The 20,336-nt window shown below is 44.1% G+C and overlaps 1 protein-coding gene across 2 annotated transcripts in view; it reads left to right on the forward strand.

Annotated features, from left to right (window-relative positions):
* FAM149C (family with sequence similarity 149 member C) overlaps positions 1-18,244 on the forward strand; it is a 57,244-nt gene extending 39,000 nt beyond the window's left edge. For both annotated transcript variants that reach the window (XM_025189546.3, XM_025189550.3), the window contains exons 14-16: positions 1,939-2,081; positions 14,587-14,712; positions 17,970-18,244. In XM_025189546.3, the coding sequence (XP_025045331.3) occupies positions 1,939-2,081; positions 14,587-14,712; positions 17,970-18,093 (393 nt within the window). In that variant the 3' untranslated portion in view covers positions 18,094-18,244. The remainder of the gene's footprint in view (positions 1-1,938; positions 2,082-14,586; positions 14,713-17,969) is intronic.
* Positions 18,245-20,336: the final 2,092 nt, after the last annotated feature.

Consider the following 20,336-nt stretch of genomic DNA (forward strand, 5'->3'; position numbering starts at 1 on the left):
AATGTTCCACTGAATCACTTCTCCTCTGTTAAGTCTCGTCTTGAAATCTTCCCTTTCCCTTATGATGTTATGTACAAAGAACTCTATGGAAAAAAAAATGCACAGGACTGAAGTGTAATGTTTCTCCTCCCGCATTGCCCCCATCAGAAAACAAAGACTGTGAGGCTGTAAAGCCTATATTAAGATTTCACATGAATCCCATATATATCCATTGAAAGTCCTGAACCTCACAAAAGCTGCTGTGGAATGTATCCTGCTCTAGGTGGAAGTTGAAGGGCCTGGAATCTTGCTGTGCCTAGCAAGAAGCTTTGTGATACCTTTGGACCTCTGAGATGCCGAGTTAATTTGAGGACAAGGATTTGGCTCCCAGTGTAAGTTAGAGCAGCTGCTAAGGCTGCTCTAACTGATGGCAGTTGCCAACAGCCACCATTAGGCTGTTCTGTATTCCACAACCAAGGAAGTACTCCACACTCTAGAGACATTCCTCTCCCCCTGCTGCCAGCCAGCCCCTTGTGCTGTTAGATGCTCAGGTGGTGCTCTAGATTACCTATGCCACCTCTTTCCTGGGGGAATTCTCCAGAAGATCAGTTCACCCCTTTTTGACATCTACATCTCTGGACTGGCATGAAGACACTTCAGAAAGGGTCATACGACTCCCTGCAAGCATCCTGTAAACAATAGTAGAGAATGATGAACCTCAGCAGACTCAGATTCAGCTTAGGTTTGTACCCAAGAAGTAAGAGCCCAGATTTTCAGAAAGTTGCAAATCTGAGCCCAGGTATGGATTGATTTCTGGGCTAGAGTAGAAAAAAAAACCTGACACGTGCAGCTCTGGATTCACATGGCTTTTAATTCAGAATCAGACCATCGAACATAAGCAGGAGTACACAGTACTAAAAATGTTGCCCAGAGAGCCCAGAAAAATCTTTATTTTTCAGCTGGCTGCAATTTTCATCCAAACCCAGGAAAAATACAGCTGTTTCCAGAAGGTATCAATTTGGGTTCACATGGCCTTAAATTCTAGGGGCCAAGATTAATTAAACCTGCACCGATTAAACCAATTGAAACAAATAATCAAAAGAAAGTGTAAGAAACCCTTAATGTTTGCACAATTTTAGAGCTTGCTTGATTCTCTGATCAGTAATATTAGGCTTGAGGTTTCAAGAAAACAGGGTTCAGGAGAAAGCTATCACCACATAAACAGCATCCCTCTTGAATTTTCAATATTGAGTTTTGAGTTTATATTCCTAACCTGCACTTATAAGTAGAGGGAGGCATGGAAATGGAAACACGTTGTCCTGTACTGAAACACTGACATCACCAGTCTCACATTAGTCCCATGAACACATCAATTAAAAGCTCAGACATCTTCTCCTCCCGTCTCTGTGGTGTTTACAGACACTGTTCCGGGGGAGGGGAGGGACAATGCTATGAAGTTTGAGGGTGGCTCCAACAAAACTCACTGGGTATAAGCCTACCACTAATCAGAACCAACAATATTTTCCCCAGTAAAACTCAGGAGCAGGGGAAACACCAAACTCTGCACAACTCTAGGACCTCGAATAGTTCAAAAATTCATGCGGCCATGTTTGTGTTACAACTTCATCCAATCTACCCTATCTTAGTGCTAAAGTAGAGCATAATATCTAGGTACCACTAATGTCCAGTGGTTTCATAGAAACAATGCTGGCAAAAGTGCTTTCTACGCAAAAAAGTAAGTTGAATTCCAGTCAGAACTGATGGTGTTAACTGCTCTGAAGGCAGAGTGTGTGTTTGTAGCACTCAGAGCCCCTAACCAGAGGGTGAAAACATCTAAGAGTCCTGTGCAAAACAGGAAAGGGAAGCCATTTGGCCCAAGCTTTAACACTTGGTTTTATTATTTTTTTTTAATAGCAAAGCATTTTTTTCTCTTTCTTCTTCCTGCCTGTTTGTCAACAGATGTACGCTGGAGGGAAGCTGCTCTTCGGGGGCTCTGTTTTCAACGGATATGGCTGCAGCAAGAAGGACCTGCTGAAGCAGATCAGCCAAGCTCGCCTCGACTGCAAGATGGGTCACTTCCTGCCAGAGAGTTTCAAATTTAGGTAAAACAGGAAATGCAAGGAAGTGGGCCCCATGTCACATCGAAGTCTGTTTGTAACATAAAGCTGGCTAACTCAGAGAAATCGAGGGGAGCGATAAGGAGTGTGGGCACATTGATAAAGTCATTGTCAGCCCTTCCAGTTAATAAACAGTGTAAATGGAAAAAAGAATGGAAGGAAAACAAGTAGGATCAAGTGGAATGTTCTTCCCTCATGTGTTCCTAGAAGCAATTTGATTAATTTAACTTGACAGACAGAGGTAAAACTAAGAGTTGTGTTGATCACTCCTACTGCATGGGCATGCCCAGAGAGCTGACTGAATACTAAGATCTGGCTGAGCGTATAGTAGGCAGGACAGTGGTGAGGGATGTGGAGGAGATGCAGCCATGCTATTACATTTCAGTTAACTAAACTCAGTGGGCTGCCTTACAAGTCTGAGAATTTTTTAAACCACTTTGAGGTTTTAAGCATAATTGAACATCTCCATCTAGACTGCCTGAGATTTCAACAGCCCCTTACTCTGCTCGCATGTCATTGAGACATGGATATCTTGCCACACTGAGGTGTTTGCCTTTATTTGGGCTTCCTTACCCTCACGACCAGGGATCTGTTCAATTTAGTTACTTCTGGGGAGTCAAATTGCAGGTTTTAATGCCCCTCTCTGTTAATCCTCCGGGAGCTACATCTTAACTGAGATCCATCCCACATGCAGTTCAGAGACATAGATGAATTGTACCACAGTTAGGGCATGTCTACAAAGAGAATTGAATTCACATTAAAGTAGGATGTGAACTGAAAGCAAAATAATTATTTCTGATTAACTCCGTGTTGACTTTCATTCCAGAATTATTCTGAATTAAACTGATTTGGAATAAGGCCCTCTTACTCCTCGTGGAACAGTAGTTCGAATTAGAAAGCCTAATTCGAACTACCTACTCCGTGCCACGTGTAGCCGTGAGCACAGAGTCCGAACTACCAGGGATTTAAAAATGGCGGCGCCTGGCAAGATGCAAATGAAGCCCGGGATATTTAAATCCCAGGCTTCATTTGCAACTTCGATTGACTATATTAACCACCCTAGTTCGAACTAGGGTGGTAGTGTAGACATACCCTACGTGCCCCTTTGATTTGAGAGGCAAATTCTACTCCCCTTCTCCCACCCTATTAAAAAATCCAGGTGATGTTGATCCAGCTAGCTCACACAATAGCAGTGAAGCCAGGGCTCCATGGGCTGTACACACCTGCCCATGACCCTGGCTATATACTCCAGCAGCTTTCTATTTGATTTTAAATGAGATGTGTGTTCCCGAGGGCTTGTCCACAGAGGGATGCCCAAGAAAGTTAAGCTAAATCATCAACAGTGTAAATTTGAAGTGGGTTAGTTAAACCCCATTATATTCTCATGCAGATGCTCTTATTCAGCCTTAAAGTTGCCTTAATTCAGTTTAATCTTAATTTACTTCCAAAGTGAATGTCTACACATGCTGCAGTCATATCCTTTTGAAAATCCCATTCCAAATCCAATTAAATAAATGCACAAAAAGCAAATCAAAACCACAGCTCTGCTCTAACTAAAATAAAATAAATGTAAGTTACAAGAAAGAAAGAAAGAAAGAAAGAAAGAAAGAAAGAAAGAAAGAAAGAAAGAAAGAAAGAAAGAAAGAAAGAAAGAAAGAAAGAAAGAAAGAAAGAAAGAAAGAAAGAAAGAAAGAAAGAAAGAAAGAAAGAAAGAAAGAAAGGAAAGAAAGAAAGAAAGAAAGAAATATGCAAATGACCAAAACAAATGCAATAATCAAAAGGTAGCAGCCTACTTGAACTGGGAAGCAGCATGGCCCAACGGATAGGACCCTATGCTGGCAGGGCAGAGATCACAGTATTATTTCCTGCTCTGCCGCTATCTTGATGTATGACTCTGGGCAAGTCCCTCAGGAATATTTTCAAAAGCACCTATGGGATTTTGGAGCCCAATTTTGGTGAGACTTCTGCTCCATAAAATCCCCTAGGATCTCCCCATGCATAAAATGATGACAATGATGCTGAATCACCTTTGTACAGATGCCAGAGGAAAAGCTTTAGCTGTTATTTAAAACAGGAATCTCCAAATAAATTTTCCCCCTGCTTTAAGGAAATATCTCATGCTGGGCATGCAGCTTGCATTGGTCTGTAGACTAGCAGTGAAAGGTATGTGCCCAGATTCCAACCATGTTTGCTGCACTGTGCTAAAGCTTTTTGCCCCAAAAGAGCACATCTAGCATTCAAAGGGTTAATTGGTGCTGGGTGTTGGCAGTTTGAGGCCAGAGGAGAAAATCCTTAGCTGCACGTATTCTATAGGAAGGCTATGAAATCACTTGCAGTCTCTTACAGTAACCCTTCCCCTCTGCTGACTAACGCCTATTCGTTCTTGTGGTATGTAATGTTCTCTACTGTCATGTTCATGGAGGCTGAAGTTACTTTTAATGTGGCTGTAAAATGGGCAACAAAAATATCCAGGAACTGTGTTACTTGTTTTCTTTTTCACTTTAAACTTGCTGCTGTTGGGCAGGAAACACACACTACACTGTGTACTGGACCCTGTCTCCGTATAGTGGATGGATACAGCATGAGCGATTGACCCTTTCACTGCTGGGCAGTAGTGGTTTTGCTTGCAGGAGTTGTTGTGCCTTTGAAGAGCTAAGATAACTGAAATCTCTATAACTGCAGGTTCCCTGTAAGACACTGAGAAGGTCAGTGCACATGCTCTTTCTCTCTCACTCATCTTCTTTCTTAGTCTCATCTATTTCTAATTTGTACTAAAGTTTTAGGGCCAAATTCTTTACTCAGTCCTTGCTGCAAGCAAAATACCCATTGACTTCAATGTACTTTTGCCTGAGGCTATGTCTAGACTGCAAGCCTCTTTCGAAAGAGGCTTTTTCGAAAGATACTTTCGAAAAAGCCTCTTTCGAAAAAGAGCGTCTAGACTGCAAGCGGAACTTTCAAAAAAGCAAGCCGCTTTTTCGAAAGGCAGTCTGGATGCTCTCTTTTGAAAAACCCCTGTTTGCATTCAAGAACGCCTTTTTTCGAAAGAGCACTTTCGAAAAAAGGCGTTCTTCCTCGTACAATGAGGTTTACCACTGTCAAAAGAAAAGCCGCGTTCTTTCGATTTAATTTCGAAAGACCGTGGCTGCAGTCTAGACGCAGGTGAAGTTTTTTCAGAAAAAGGCTACTTTTTCCGAAAAAAACCCTGAGTCTGGACACAGCCTGAGTGAGGACATCATCTTTAGGAAGAAACTTTCTCTTTGGTCAGGTTATTCCATTGCTCTTTTCTGTGAGATTTCCTTCACCTTCCTCCAAATCACCTGATGTTGCTCCTTGTTGGAGACATAATATTGATGGAGCACAGGCTGATGTGATATGGTAGTTTGTATGTTACTGTGACTACAACATTGAAAATCCTGCAGGTTCTGTATGGTACAGTATCAGGGCTGGCCTTACCATGAGGTGAACCGAGGCAACTGCCTCAGGTGCCAGACTGTGGGGGGACGCCACTAGGACCCAGAGTGTAGAAAATTGTGTCTGCTGCTGGTGCATATGTATTCTCTCTGCAGTACCATGAGAGGAGTAGAACAGGAAGAAGGCAGAATTAAGACCTTTCAAAATTTTGACCCAAGTGAGGGGGAACATCATTTGAGCTCCCTGCCTCAGGTGCCAAAATGTTGTGGGCCGGCCCTGTATAGTATTAAACCGGACAGCCCTTTTCAACACAGGACCATCGATATTTTCCAGACTACTTATCTAACTAATACACATTCTGGGTATGGTGAGCTGTCCCATCTCGTGGCACTGAGACCACTTACTGAGGGAATGTCTACACTACCCTCCTAATTCGAACTAGGAGGGTAATGTAGGCATACCGCAATTGCAAATGAAGCCCGGGATTTGAATTTCCCGGGCTTCATTTGCATAAGCCGGGCGCTGCCATTTTTAAATCCCGGCTAGTTCGAACCCCGTGCCGCGCGGCTACACACGGCACGGAGTAGCTAGTTCGGATTAGGCTTCTAATCCGAACTAGCTACTCCATGCCGCATGTAGCTGCGCGGCACGGGGTTCGAACTAGCCGGGATTTAAAAATGGCGGCACCCGTCTTATGCAAATGAAGCCCGGGAAATTGAAATCCCGGGCTTCATTTGCAAGTGCGGTATGCCTACATTACCCCGCTAGTTCGAACTAGCGGGGTAGTGTAGACATACCCTGAGAGAATAATGAGTCTGTTCTACAACCTCAGCTACCAGCCAGCCAACTGGCTTTTAGCTCAGGTGGTAGAGACTCATGTTCTAAGCTCAATCGGGATCTGCCTATGTTACACTTACATGTAGTACATGTCACCTCAAAGTGGCACTGCTTAGCATGGCCTCAAGGTACACAGCGCAAGTTTATCTGGGGACAGTCATACTTTCAGGGGCTCCTCGTGGTGTGTTTGGATATAAAGGTTTAATAAAATGCATTCTCAGAGCACTGAGGAAACCTGCTGACTCAGAGCATGCCCATTCCACACACCGCTTCCCTAGGGGAGGCGAGGTCCGTGCATCCAGCGTGGGAGACAGTCCGCGCTACTTTGCTATATAAGCTGTGGGGTGCGGGTAATGGTTAGGCAGGAGTAAATGCAAAGCACACTGGTCCACATACCTCCCCGCTCTGTTTCCATTGACATCAAAAGGCCTAAACTTGGGATAGATTTGACCCCAGTCCGAGTGTGCTCCCGGCCTCAGTGCATTTGGAATGGATTTGGGAGCCTACACGTAAGGGTGAGTGCACTGTGCAGGAGAATAGGGACAACCTGGTAGCCTTAAAATAAAGGCATAGAATAGATAAACTGGATCGAAATGATGGCAGAAGAATCTCATCTGGAGAGACTTAGATCACAGCCAAGCGCTAACCAAATGTGATGACATTCAGAGGTCTGTAGGGGCCAGGGTCTGTGAAGAAGGCCAGTGATGGCACAAGACTCAGGTATAGCTCGGGGGTGTTGTGTTGCAGGGAGTACCCGCCGAGTGATGTGTGCTGGATTTCAGATTGTGCAGCATTTCATGAACCCCAGGGGCAGAACGCTGAAGAGCCCCAGACAGCCCCATGTTTCAGCGTGCATCCCATCAGAGTGGGGCGGTAGCATGCTGATAACAAGAGGTCTCAGTGCAGAGCTGTAAGAATCAGGAAGCCATTTTACGTCACTGGGGCTTGTCCGTGATCTTACACTCGGCCTGACGGATGAGGCTGAGATAAGGGAGGAAGCAGAGAAACATTGCATTGTGGCTGCATAGCATTTGTTCTCCCTGCAGAACATGTCGAATTTGGGGGTTGGGGGAAGACGGGTGGGAGAAATGAGGAGGAATGTGTCTCTTCTCCACCAACCCCTCCTACAGTCACAAATATATTTGCTCGCAACAATGGGAGTGAGGTATAGCTGTTTGTTCCCAAGGGCTTCTGCTTTCCCTTCTGCTGAAACATGAAGTGTGGAAAAAGCATACATGTATGTAAGGCAACATTCTTCCCTCCTGCCTCAGCTGTGGAACCCTGATCAGCAGCCTGGTGCAGAGGCTACTGCAGGTGCAAGTGAGTCAGGGAGGATGGCTCACTAAATGGCAAGTCTTTTAGCTGTCAGGCTGGAGAAAAAGGCACAGATGGGCTAGATGCTGCAGTGGAAGAACAAACAGGGATTGGCAACAACCCAGAGTGGTGAGGCAGATGAACAGGGCTAAGTCTGTTTCCAAACACAGGTGAGGGGAGGATGGCATATCTGGTGATGGAGAAAGGAGAGGCGATGAGGCGTTTAGTTGTGCTGAAGTTGACTTGAGAGTGGGTTGGAGATGTGAGGCTATACAGAAGGAGAGGTCAGGCCACCTAGTTTTACAATGAACATAATTGCAAGAAAGCTTGCCCTAAACAAGAAGAGAACAAGGGCTGCAGTCACTGGCTGGAGTCTCCCAAAGATTTAATGCAGGCTGGTGGTGGTGTCTTTTAAAAAACAAACAGACGAAAACAAAACCAGGCTGCCTCATTCAGCCAGTAAGTCAGTAATGGAAAAGCACCACCTCTGTGTTCTCTGCTGTGCATGCCATTGTGAACTGCATGGGGTGTGGACAGGAAAATAAGATGATTGGCTTGTGTAATAGGATGTATTCAACATAGAAAAGGAATGCTAGAAAGTGGCAAAAAAAAAGGAAAGTCTGTCAGTGTGAAGGTCGGTGAGACAAATCTCTGGCACTGAGTTTTCAGGGAAAGTCAAAGGTAGCTGAACTGTTTATGAAACATTTAAAGACAGATCCATATCTCACTCCACCCACGTGGATTCCTAAGAATTCATAACAAGCATTTCATATTTTTCTTTTTGAAATAAGTCAGAGAGGGGGACTGAGAGGAAAGTGACTACACAATGGTTTTGGCATAAAACAAATAGATGCAATTGAGCTTCCTAGAGTACTGCCCATTTAGTAGTGTATATTTTAAAGGCTCAACATGACAGCAGCAAAATATGCAGAAGTCATGAGATTTGCTCAGCTCTTGAGTCTGAGTTCCCTGTTTCTTCTCAATGCTATTGCTATTATTTTTATGAACACAAATAATATTGCAATAGTTTTGCTATTGCACTGAATGCCCTACAGTGAAATTTATCCCAGGAAAGGCTATGCAGAAAACAGTACAAGACTGTGACTCATGCAGTCACTGGCGCCTTAAATCCCACTGAGACTAAGGAACTGGGTTATCCAGTTAATGTTTCAGGTAGTGATGGATTATGCAGTGCACATTTATTGTAAGTAAAGTCCCCGAGTTTCTGCTGGTCTGCATAATCGGCTGTAATAAATTATCAAAGAGCTAGCCGCCCCCGGTCCTAAACTGCATTAATGCCAGCGCAGTCTGTCAATGTCTCTGTCCATTGCTGTGAATAATTGAGTGCGGTGACACAGACTGGGACTTAGCTAATAGTTAAAATGCTTTCAAATTAAAGCAAGTAATGGAGGGAACAAAGGAGACTGTCTGCAAATCATGTCCATAGGTGGGTCATTTGGAGCTTTGTTACTGTTGTTGGAAGTTTCAATAGCCCTTCATATGCATAGGGGAGTGAAACTTACTAACATCTCCCCATATCAACCCAAAACAACTTCTGCTTTTTAAAGGCTCTTGGATAAGCCCATGTTGATTTGATCCCAGTTTTTCTTCCCTTTGGACATTCATTTTTGTATTTCATTTCCTTGTTGGTGCTTCCATTTTTCTGTGTTCTGGAGGAAACGGTCGAAGAACCATATGGGAGAATCTTGAGAATGTTACTTTAAGCATTAATTTTGTGGAAATAGTCCCCGAAAAGCACAACTCACTGAAAACAGAGTCCAGTTCTTTAGAGAACTTGAGTTCTCATTGATCTTTGTGCTTAAAACCACAGGAAATCCTCTCCCATCGAATGCAACCACAGAGCAATTTCTTGCTCATGTACCAGATGGCAAGAGTCTATGCTGGCATGAAGGATTTCCTTGGCTTTATAACACTTTATAGGATGCTTTTCATTCATGGCTCTCAGAGCACTTTACTACAGTGGAAAAGTGTCATTGCATCCATTCTTTAGGGAAAATCATGTGTCAAGTCAGTACAAGTACAGCTGGTCAAAAAAAAAATTCTGTCAAAACTGGTTTTCAATGGAAACTTTAGTTTTTGACAGAATGAACCTTTTGAAGAAGTGTCATCTTTCTCTGGAAACGTTTTGGGTTTTTTCCCCTTTCCCCCATCAGATGCCCCAAAATTGAAAAGGTTTTTTTTGTTTGTTTGTTTTTGGCTGTAAACTAAATTATTTCAGTTTGGATATGTTGCCTTGGCATGAATGAGCGTTTGGTTGCAGGCTCCATTCTCCTGCCTGGGCTGGGTTCTTCAGCTAAACTTCATCTCCTGCAATGCACTGTGGCCATGGGTCTTCCTTGCAAATCTCTGAACAAAGTCCAGCTCTCTTGTCTCCCAGTCCTTCATCTTTGCCGCTCAATCACGGTGCCTCCAACTTCGGAATAAAGTGGGCATTGTTAGAAGGAACAGAAAAAAAGAGACTACTAATTGCCCTACGCACTCTAGCCTGGGTAATGAACAGGTCATCTAGGATGAGTTTGTTTGAGCCTAATAGGCAGCCTCCCTTTAGTGCTCTGAGCACAGGGGTATAGCTGGCCATGTAAAATATATATCAGACTTGCTGTTCCATTGGCCTCTTCTTTGTAGCAGGCCCAGAAGTCTCCTCAGGTAAAGTCACCCTTGCACACAATATGATCAGTGACACGCATTTGGTGCCGTTAACTGGAAAGACCTGTTAATTATATAAATGTGATCTAAGTCTATCCATTATTCTGACAAAAATAATGAAAAAACTTGCCAGTTGCAATACAGACTATTGCTTCTTGGAAATTAAAGGTTTTATTTGATGGGGGTGTACATCCACCTACACCCATGCTGCCCAGGAAGATGACAAAACCCTGAAGCCCCTCTGAACACATTTTCTCCAGCCTGGGGATCAGTTTAGCCATGGCAATTCCTGTTAACATGGTTAAGCATCTCCTTACATTATGCCCAAGACTTCATCAGTATCTAAGTACTGTAACAGGCCACGGCAGCTGGAGCACTGGAAATTGAAGCTGTTAGCTTTTGATTGGAAAGAGTAGCAGCTCCAAGGCACAGTCTCACCTGTGAGTGGTTGGCTGCCCTTGGACAGCAGCAATTTGTGACTTGAGCTGCAAGTCTGTTTACGGGCACTTCAGCAAGAAATCTCATTTTGTTTTATCAGGAACAATCTAAGATAAAATGAGGCAAGCAGTGAAAAATAAAGCCCAAAGCATTTCCCCTCTTAATTCAGAGATCCTCCACCAAACTGTGATTTTCCACACTCTAGTAACAATCAGGTTGCTACAAAATGGGAATAAAGTTTTAATATCTTCCTCACAAGGATCTCATAAAGCAGGCTGATTGGGGTATCTCTCAAAGAGGTGCATCCACTTATGGGATGCCAGTGATGTGTAGTCACTCTGCACTCCTCTATTCAGTGTGTAGAGTCCCTCTGGACATGTATTGCTCATCAGTTTCACTTCTAACTTTAGTGTCCCTCTCTCGTCCTCCTATAGAATCTGTTGATATGCGCACAGAGATGCTACAACCATAACAGGTGCCTTAGAAAAACCTCAGCTAGGTGGGTCACTGTGACTTCGTGACCCTGGATATAGCAAAACTCCAGTTGTAGTGAAGGAGAATGAAAGATCTGACTAATTTCAATGCATTACAGCAGGGCTTCTCAACACGTGGCCCGTGGCCCATTTGTTTGCAGCCCGTAGTTCAGTTTGGGTATATGCGGGGCTCAACATGTGGCCCGTGGGTGGGATCTTTTGAACATGGCCTCCATGGGGAGCATGCTCCACAACGGCGAGGTGTCTCCCAGGCGGGTGAGCATTGAAAGACACAAGAGGATGGGCTGGCTGGAACATATGGGTACAGGGAGGAGGTGCCATGAGCACTGGGACATTGTGGGAAGTGCTGGCTGCTTAGCCTGGTGGGCAGAGCCTGAGATGTGCTGATTGGCTTACACTGGCAAAGCTTTGGGTCCAGCGCCCTGGCTTAAGGCTTAATCGTTGTATTTATGCCTATCAGTGTGAAAGGAGCTATGTGCATATATATTTGCATGTATATACAACCACACTTAAGTTGCAGCTCTCGCAGTGGTGTAGCAAGGGGATGTTGGGGGGGGGGCAGTTGCCCCCGGGTGCCACGCTGGGAGGGGCTGCCAATTTAGTCCCCCCTCCCTATCATCTCTCAGCTTGCCTGCTCCTCCTCCGCCTGCCACCACTTTCTGGAGCCTCCTCCCTTCCTCTCCACCCCCCAGCCTGACTCTCCTCCATCTCCGCAGGTTAGTGCGTGCATGTGGGGGCCCGGCTCCAAACTGGAGTAGGTGGGGGAAGATGCGGCACAAGCTTCCCTCCACCCCCAGGGTCAGGCTCAGCCATGTGCCAGGTTCGGGGACACACTGCGCAGCAGTGGGGCGCAAATTTTGCCTTTGCCCCCGGGCGCATAGCACCCTCGCTATGCCTCTGGGCCCTCAGCATGTGCTGTGAGTATCATTGTGGCCCCCAGGGCTTCCAAAGTTGAGTAGCCCTGCATTACAGTGTGCAGACAGCTACTTATAGCCGAGGGAGACCCCACCAAGCATGTAAGTCTTCTGTAGGGATACAAAAATTATTCCTCTGTGAACCCTATCCTGAAAAACTGAGTAACCCCCCCCCCCCCCCCGATTAAAGCACAGCAAAGCTGCAGAAGAGATGGATCCTCATTTCTCAGCCCAATGGCAATCATAGGGCCTGGTATGTATATTCAGCCAACTCACTGATGGCTTGTACTGGGTGTAAGGGTTGTGGGAGGCGAATATTGAATGCATGATACTTTAGAGTTTTAAAGATGTTTAGAGGTGTGGCCAGTGCAGTCTTTACTTGGACAAAATATGATAATGTTGATCCAGATGGCCTGTTTCAAGTACGATTTAGCACTAGTGCCTCTGAAACCTGCTGGGATCGCAAGTAATAAGGCTTATGAATTAATTTAGCCAGGAAAAAAAATGGCACAAGATAAGATGCTATTACAAGGTATGCATTCTCCCTTAACAAGAGAATGTGATCACAGGTGGATTTCATAATGGGCTCTGCTCATCACTTCATTACACAAAAGCTATCATCCCCATTCAGTGTAATGAAGTTTCACTATTCACTTCACCCTTTAGAAGCCTTCTGGAAATTAGGTTTCTTGTAAAGCTCTGCTGCTTTATCTGGGAGCTAAAAAGGGTACAGAGAACTAGTTAGGAAAAATGCATTTTAAAAGGAAATTGTTACGGTCAATAAGCCCCAAACTCGACTTTTGTCTCATCTTGTTCTTTTCTATTCTTACATGTGATTTCCCCCCTGCCTCTGTTCTGCAAACAGTGCCAACTTCCCATTACTGAAGCAAAGCACCCCTAAAATCTACACCACACTACTGGCTCTGGTTTAATTTTCATGAATCACTCTGCAAAAACAAACAGGGGCTCATAGCCAGCCCTCCTTAACAGGATAATCTGAAAGTGCTTTACAAGGATGGATAAATAGAATTGTCTCCCTTTCACGTGAGGAAACTGGTGTTCAGGGTTCACCTTTTCTCATAAGTGAGGCAATGGTGCAACTGGAAACAGTATCCAAATCTTCAGGCACGGGGTGCTATCTATGGGTCTATGGTATCTCCCTCATGAGTCACTGTGACCTTCTGGAGGGAGCTAGAAATTGAGATCTTCTGGAGGGAACCCATCCCTAACACCTTACCAGACTCAGGGTATGTCTACACTACCCCCCTAGTTTGAACTAGGGGGGGGTAATGTAGTCATACGGAGTTGCAAATGAAGCCCGGGATTTGAATTTCCCGGGCTTCATTTGCATAAAGCCGGCCGGTGCCATTTTTAAATGCCAGCTAAGTCGGACCCCGTGCCACGCGGCTACACGCGGCATGGACTAGCTAGTTCAGATTAGGCTTCCTATCCGAACTAGCTGTATGCCTTGTGGAATGTGTACAGCTATTTTGGATTAAGAAGCCTAATCCGAACTAGCTAGTCCATGCCGTGTGTAGCCGCGCGGCACGGGGTCCGACCTAGCCGGCATTTAAAAATGGCGCCGGCCAGCTTTATGCAAATGAAGCCCGGGAAATTCAAATCCCGGGCTTCATTTGCAACTCCATATGACTACATTACCCCCCCTAGTTCGAACTAGGGGGGCAGTGTAGACATACCCTCAGAGAGGCGATTTACCTGAGATCACAAGCCTAGTCAATGATAGAGCTGGGAATAAAATACAGCTCTCCTGACTCCCAGTCCAGTGCCCTGTCTACCAGACCATGTGGCCCCCATCCATTTGGCTACTGATGAAATTCCTAAAAAGGTCTGGGTAAGTTTGGACCCAATATTTTAGCAGCTGTTTAGGCTTAAGTAATAAGTGTTACAAAATCTCATTCTTCAAGATGTAAGATGATGATCTTGCAGTCAAGGCACCAGATTCCGGTTCCTGGCTTTGAATATCACCACACCTCATTTGCATACTTAATGAGCTGCCATTTTTGCACACGGGGCTTTTGCGCAAAAAGGAGCCATCTATACGGGTCCTTTTTGCACAAAACCCCCCTCTTGCGCAATAGCCGTTCTGCCACTTTTTTTCAGGAAGAACGGCTCTTGCACAAGAGTGGGGTTTTGCACAAAAAGGAGCAATGTAGATGGGTCCTTTTTGCACAAAAGCCCCTTGTGCAAAAGTGGCGGCTCATTAAATATACAAATGAGGCGTACCGATATTCACTGCTTTGTCTCATTTGCATATTCTCTTGCACAAGAGGGAGCAGTCTAGATGTACAGTGTTCATGTCTGGATGTGTGGTTTTGGCCCTCCTCTGACAATTCAGAACAGAGGCCTTGGGATGGTAGCAGGTAGTGCCAAATGCAATTCTTTTTGTCTCGGCAGTGCTATCCCTGTAGAGGACCCTGACCAGGACAAATTGAAGAATGAAGAAGATTCAGTGGAGAAAAGTAGTGAAGAGCCTCTCTCAGTGCCCAAGGGGGAAAATGCTTCTCGCTCAAAGCTAAAGCTGTAAGTAGCTGTCCCAGGGAAGGCTGCTCACTACAAAACCAGGAATCAGCTGAAGCATCTGCAGATGCATTCAGTAAAGTCCCTGTTAGCTGCTCTCTATTGAACACTTTTTTTTTACACAAAGGGCTTGGTCTTTAGAGAAAGGCCATGGGTGTGATTTGTTTTGCAGGCCTCCTGGGGTTTCTGCTAGTTCTTCTCTAATCCTGATCATAAAACTACATTTTTTAAAAATTGGTGCAGGGAGAAGCTACGGAAAGGATTGATGTCTTTTTAGATTAAGATGCATCTCTCTTCCTCCACTTAGGCGATAACTTGCTATAGCAGGAGTGGCAAGTTTAATGGAAAGAGCAACTCTGTAATTCAAACCTTCCTTAAAAGTGCTCAAGGGAATGTGGTGATGCACAGAGATCCTCAGGAAGACTTGCCCTCTGTTCTTGGTGCCTGTACCGCTATGTTAGTGAAGTTGAACTTTTAAACACTCCTTGTTTGGACTGAAGAGGGACTAGATCAGGGCGGGGGGGAGGGGTCTCTCCTTTGCGTCCTCTTCACCCACTGATTCCATTTGGATTTCATGATATCGTTTGGTACGTCTCAGCAGTTGCTGACTTTAGAACAGTGACCATGGAACTGAGCTAGGATCAGATGCTTTACTTGTGGGAGGCAACGTAATGGAACTTTGGAAGCCCAGAGCAGTATTCTGTCATTGGGCCCAGTTCTGCCCTCAGTTGTTCCCACTGAAGTCAATGGGCTTGCATCATAGCAAGAATTGGCTTCAATCCTCTCTCTAATTATTTCCACTCATATGCAGAATTTTTTTCTCAGCTATACATGGAATAATTTTTTTTATGTGCACTGAGGCATGTGTGACTTTCTCTAATGATGGTGCACAAACCTAGCTGCTAATCAGCTGGGTGGTAGCTGACTCTCTCCTGAGTAGCTACACAAGCACAGAGCTTACAGGAAACACTGAATGTGGGTTCATTGATTTCATGGGTTGTTCTCTGAGCCATAATGAACCGTGGCCACATAGATCAACAGACGCTGTTGTCATGAACTGGAAATGAATCTGGCACCTTCAGCACATAAGCATGGATTTCAAACATGTTAGCTGAAAGAGAACCCTTGTAGTAGTGAAATATTAGGAGACTCCATAATCACTGAACTAGCCAGTGGAAGAAGACATCTCATGCATTAGACTAGTGCAATATGCTGAGATATTATGGCGATGGGCATTTTAGAAATATGATGGCTGGTACTGATGGCAGGATGATTGTGGGGATCAGTTAGGAATGATGAATGTTTTCCTAATATTTCAGAAGTGCTGGATGGTCTGATGAGTTATCTTGGTGTTTCAGATTAATTTACCATCAGTGGCTTCCATAACTGTGATTGCCCAAATTCAAATAAATGAAAAAAAGTTTATTTGACGTCTTAACATAATTTCCATGCCTGTCCATCACTCAATTGACTCAGCATTCAGCATAAATATATGATCTGCTTAGGAGAGGTCCATCAACAGAGTTAATAAAGGGTAAAACAGGTCAGGTGTACGGCACACTGAGGGTTTATCTACACTATGGAATAAGGTCGAATTAAGATACGCAATTTCAGCTACACTAATTGTACCTTAACTCAACTTTTGGTGCTGTCCACACTTTAGGAAGTCTTTGAGAAGATCAAAGCTGCAATTGTCAATCTTCCAGGGTTCAAATTAGCAGGTCTAGTGAAGACATGCCAATTCTAGTGAAGACATGCCTGAGGGGCACTCTGGTAGATTTATGGAGCTATGAGTGGGTGAGGAAAGCCCGCAGAGAAGTGGAGAGGGCCCATGCTCCTGTAGTTCAGCTGACCAGTACATCATCTTTTAGATATTGGACCCTTATATTTCTTATTCTGATTGATTACATCTGTCATGCCACAGTAGGCCATATTAAAACCTGACTGACGTAAAACAGACTGGATAGTCATTCCTGGGAAATTTTAAAAAACATGCTTTCCTGAAAGGAGAAAAATAGAACTGTCTTGTGGAAAGCCACTTGCAAATTAATTCTGTTTAAATTATGATGCAGTTTTCTTAGTGTTTTCACAATAAGGAGGCAAAGGGAATCTGAATTTTTACCTGTGAAGCCCTTAATAAGTGATGTGTCTGGAGAAATATCCACCTCATCTGGAAAATGCAAGATGGCTTATCTTAGATTTAGAGGGGTTTTGTCTAAATTGTAGGCACCCTAAATATGTAGAACCTTTTCAGTCAAACACCATTAAGGTCCTGAAGAAGGATAAGAAATTCTTTACAGTGGCCCATGGGATTTAATGAGGAACAATGGGATGAAAGTGAAAAAGATAGCATGTAGGGTGATTATTAGTAAAAAAAAAGTCCTCCCAGTGAGGTCTCAGATTGTAGGATAATCTGCCTGGGATAGAAACTCTATCCCTTGAGTAATTTAGAACTAGCCTAGGCAAAGCAATTGACTGTGTGTACCAGAGAACAGCTCTGGGTGAATAGGTGAACATGGTCATACAATGGACCTTACCCAACTCTAAATTTCTGTGGGCTAAATTCCACTGACATTTGCCAGTGAATCTCTAATTGGACACAACTGGAATCTGCTCATGTATATACACATCAGGCCAGAATTTTAGCCCACAAGCCTATCAAAGCCTAAAATGAGGTTTCAGAGGCTGAATTCTGCTAAAAGGGCATGTCTACACTGCCCTACAAGTTTGGATTACAATATGAATAGCAGCATGTACCAAAATGTAACTCCTCCTGTAGCTGCTGTGGGCCCAAATGTGCATATCCTTAATTCATGCTAATGTAATCCTCCTCAAATAGGACTAGTTGATTTAATAGGCAATTCTCTGGTATAATGGAGAGCTAAATTCAACCTTATGTTTCTGCTTTGGTTTGTGTATACTTTGCACCAACCCTTCCAGTTAAGACTAATCTATTACCCTCCTATCTTCTAATCGGTGCTCCATTGGGTGTATATATTAGTCTTAGATGTGTTGGGTCAAGTGAAATAAGACATAATTAGGACTGTCTTGGGCATTTAAATGGGTTAGCCCATTTCTAACGGGTCTTTTAAAATATGTATATTATCTTTATACATAGCTGAACTGTGCTTTTCTAAGACACCTTTATTTTTCCCATGTGAAATATTTAGGATCTGATTTACAGGTACTTGTGGTAACCTGCCCTCAAGTTACAATACACCTTACCCTCTTCCTTTTCCTCTCTCTATTTTCCTTATTAGACTAAGGACTTTGACAGCCATTAAGTGCATCCGTTCAATGCAAGAACAGAAGCAGAAGAAAAACCAAAAATCTCAGATAGCACAAGCAAAAGGGAACAGAAAGAACAGTGAGACCAGTAAATAGACACCTCACGGATCAATTTCACACCGACAGAGACATGGCCAAAACTATTTAAACTTACTCTGCCATTTTTTCCAATCTGTTATATTTTGATTGCTAATAACCAGAAATATTTACTTTTCAAATCTGAATATAAAATTGCAGTCAGCAAGTGCGTCTTTGTTTGCTTAGTCCTGTTTTCTTCAATTAAAGAAAGTTTACCCCATATACAATGGTCCTGATGACAGCATAACTCCTGGAGAATCCCAAAAGAACAATAAAGAAACCAAATAATTGAGTGTCTGCTTTAGCCAGTGTCCAAAGACATTCTAGAATGTCTTTGCAATGGAGGTAGGAGAATGAGCCGAAATTGAACAAGCCCAGGTGAGCCAGGAAGATGGAGAAATCTCTGTGGTAAGTTCGAGTATCTGAGTTTCTGGAGGCTTACAGTAAAGGTGCAAGAAGCAAAAAGGAGAGGATAACAGCCTGTTAAGATAATGCTCTGGCAACCAGCTTGATCGTACACTAAATTCTACATGACTGGAGAGGCCCAGGATTGGGATAAACAAGTGGTGCTGAAAAAGACTGAGGTGCACTTGGCAGAGCTGTGGGATCGCCAAAAGAAATAGGAATAAATCAGGTCCGGACTGAGAGATTTTGACAGAGGTGCTCCCAACTGAAAAAGAACTGAGTAAGATACAGGTCAGGAAATACTGCAAACCCTTCTGCCAGGTGAAGCCAGGAGCTGCCAGGCCTGGGCTCAATATCTAGGAGTTCCTCTCCATCCATTCAAAACAGAACCGGTTTGAGCCTCCACCCACTAACCACCCAAGTAGGTTGGGCAATGTCCTTTTCCTCTCCAGTTCTTATAGGCTATTTCGAAATTTGGTGCTGTCTACACAGCACCAAATTTCAAAATGAAGTGCTATTTGAAGACATCCCTTAACCCTCTTGGAATGAGGGTTACCGCGATGCTAAAATAGTGCTCCCGTTATTTCGAAAAATATTTTGAAATAACAGGTGGCCTGTGAAGACACAAAGTAGCTATTTTGGGATACCGCTGGTATCTCGAAACAACTGTGATGTGTAGACATACCCAGAACGTCCCCTTTACATGCCCAACCCTTCTCTGTGCCCTGCTGACAGTCACTGTCCTTGGTCAGGGCAGATCCAGAGTTCAGAGGTGCATCCGCAGAGTTCACCTCCCATCCTGCATGGGGGGAGGTAAAGAGGTGTCTTATTCACTCTGCTATCACTTGCAATCCTCCTGCTCCTTTCTGCCATCCTGCTGGCCATTAATCTCACCTCTTTGTCATCACCCTGCTGGCCTCTCATTGTGCCATGGCTGTTCTGCTGACCAGTCATCACATCCATTGCTGCCCTTCTGGCTCTCAGTCACCAGCGGCTGCCATCCACTTTCTGGCTGTGATTTCTGCCTATCAGTCTCAAGTGATTTTAGCTCCCAGTGATTTCAACTCTTAGCAAGCTGGGCAGAAGAAAAAACTCCAACACCAACAACATAAGAAAGAGGCACCTAATGATGCCTATATAGCTCTGTTCTTCGAACAACAGGGGGGAATAGAGACGCCCCTTCCTGGACTAGGTTGATATCTACCCTCCTGACCAGAACAACCTTCCATCCCCCTTCTCTGACTGCTAAAAGTCAAGCCCCACATTAGAAAGGTTCTTTCAGGTAACTGTGCTCGTTTATTTGGAACAATTTAGCTCAGTCCTACTTTTCTGTATTCCAACAAAATTGCAAACATTGGTAACCATATTTTAGCTGCACTTGATACAAACATAGCTGGTATCAGGTCACAAATTAAGTTGATTACAATGAGCAAAATACCACTTTATCTGCTGAATATCTAACACATTTAAGCAAAGCAGGAGCAAACCATATTTACATGGACATAACCAGGGTTTCTCCCCACTTCCAGATAGCTGTAAGGGATCCATTCTTTTAGATCCTGCTTACAGGATATTGGCAGAGAGTCGGGTTGCCAGGTGTTCAGTATTGACCCGGACAGTCCAGTATTGACCCGGACAGTCCGGTATTTTTGCCTCCTGTCCGGTAAAAAAATTCAGAAAATGTCAGACCTGAGATGTCTGGTATTTTCTGGGTTTTTTTCCCTGCCAGGAGGCGAAAATAACAGACACCTGGCAACTCTATAACACACTAAGCGGGAGGGGGAGTGTTCGGTATGCTTGGTTAAACCATCTGGCAACCCTAGCAGAGACACTTCAATGTATCTCCAGGCAGCTCC

Source organism: Pelodiscus sinensis, chromosome 11 (assembly GCF_052426305.1).
Source record: "Pelodiscus sinensis isolate ZL-2025 chromosome 11, ASM5242630v1, whole genome shotgun sequence".
NCBI lineage: Eukaryota > Metazoa > Chordata > Testudines > Trionychidae > Pelodiscus > Pelodiscus sinensis.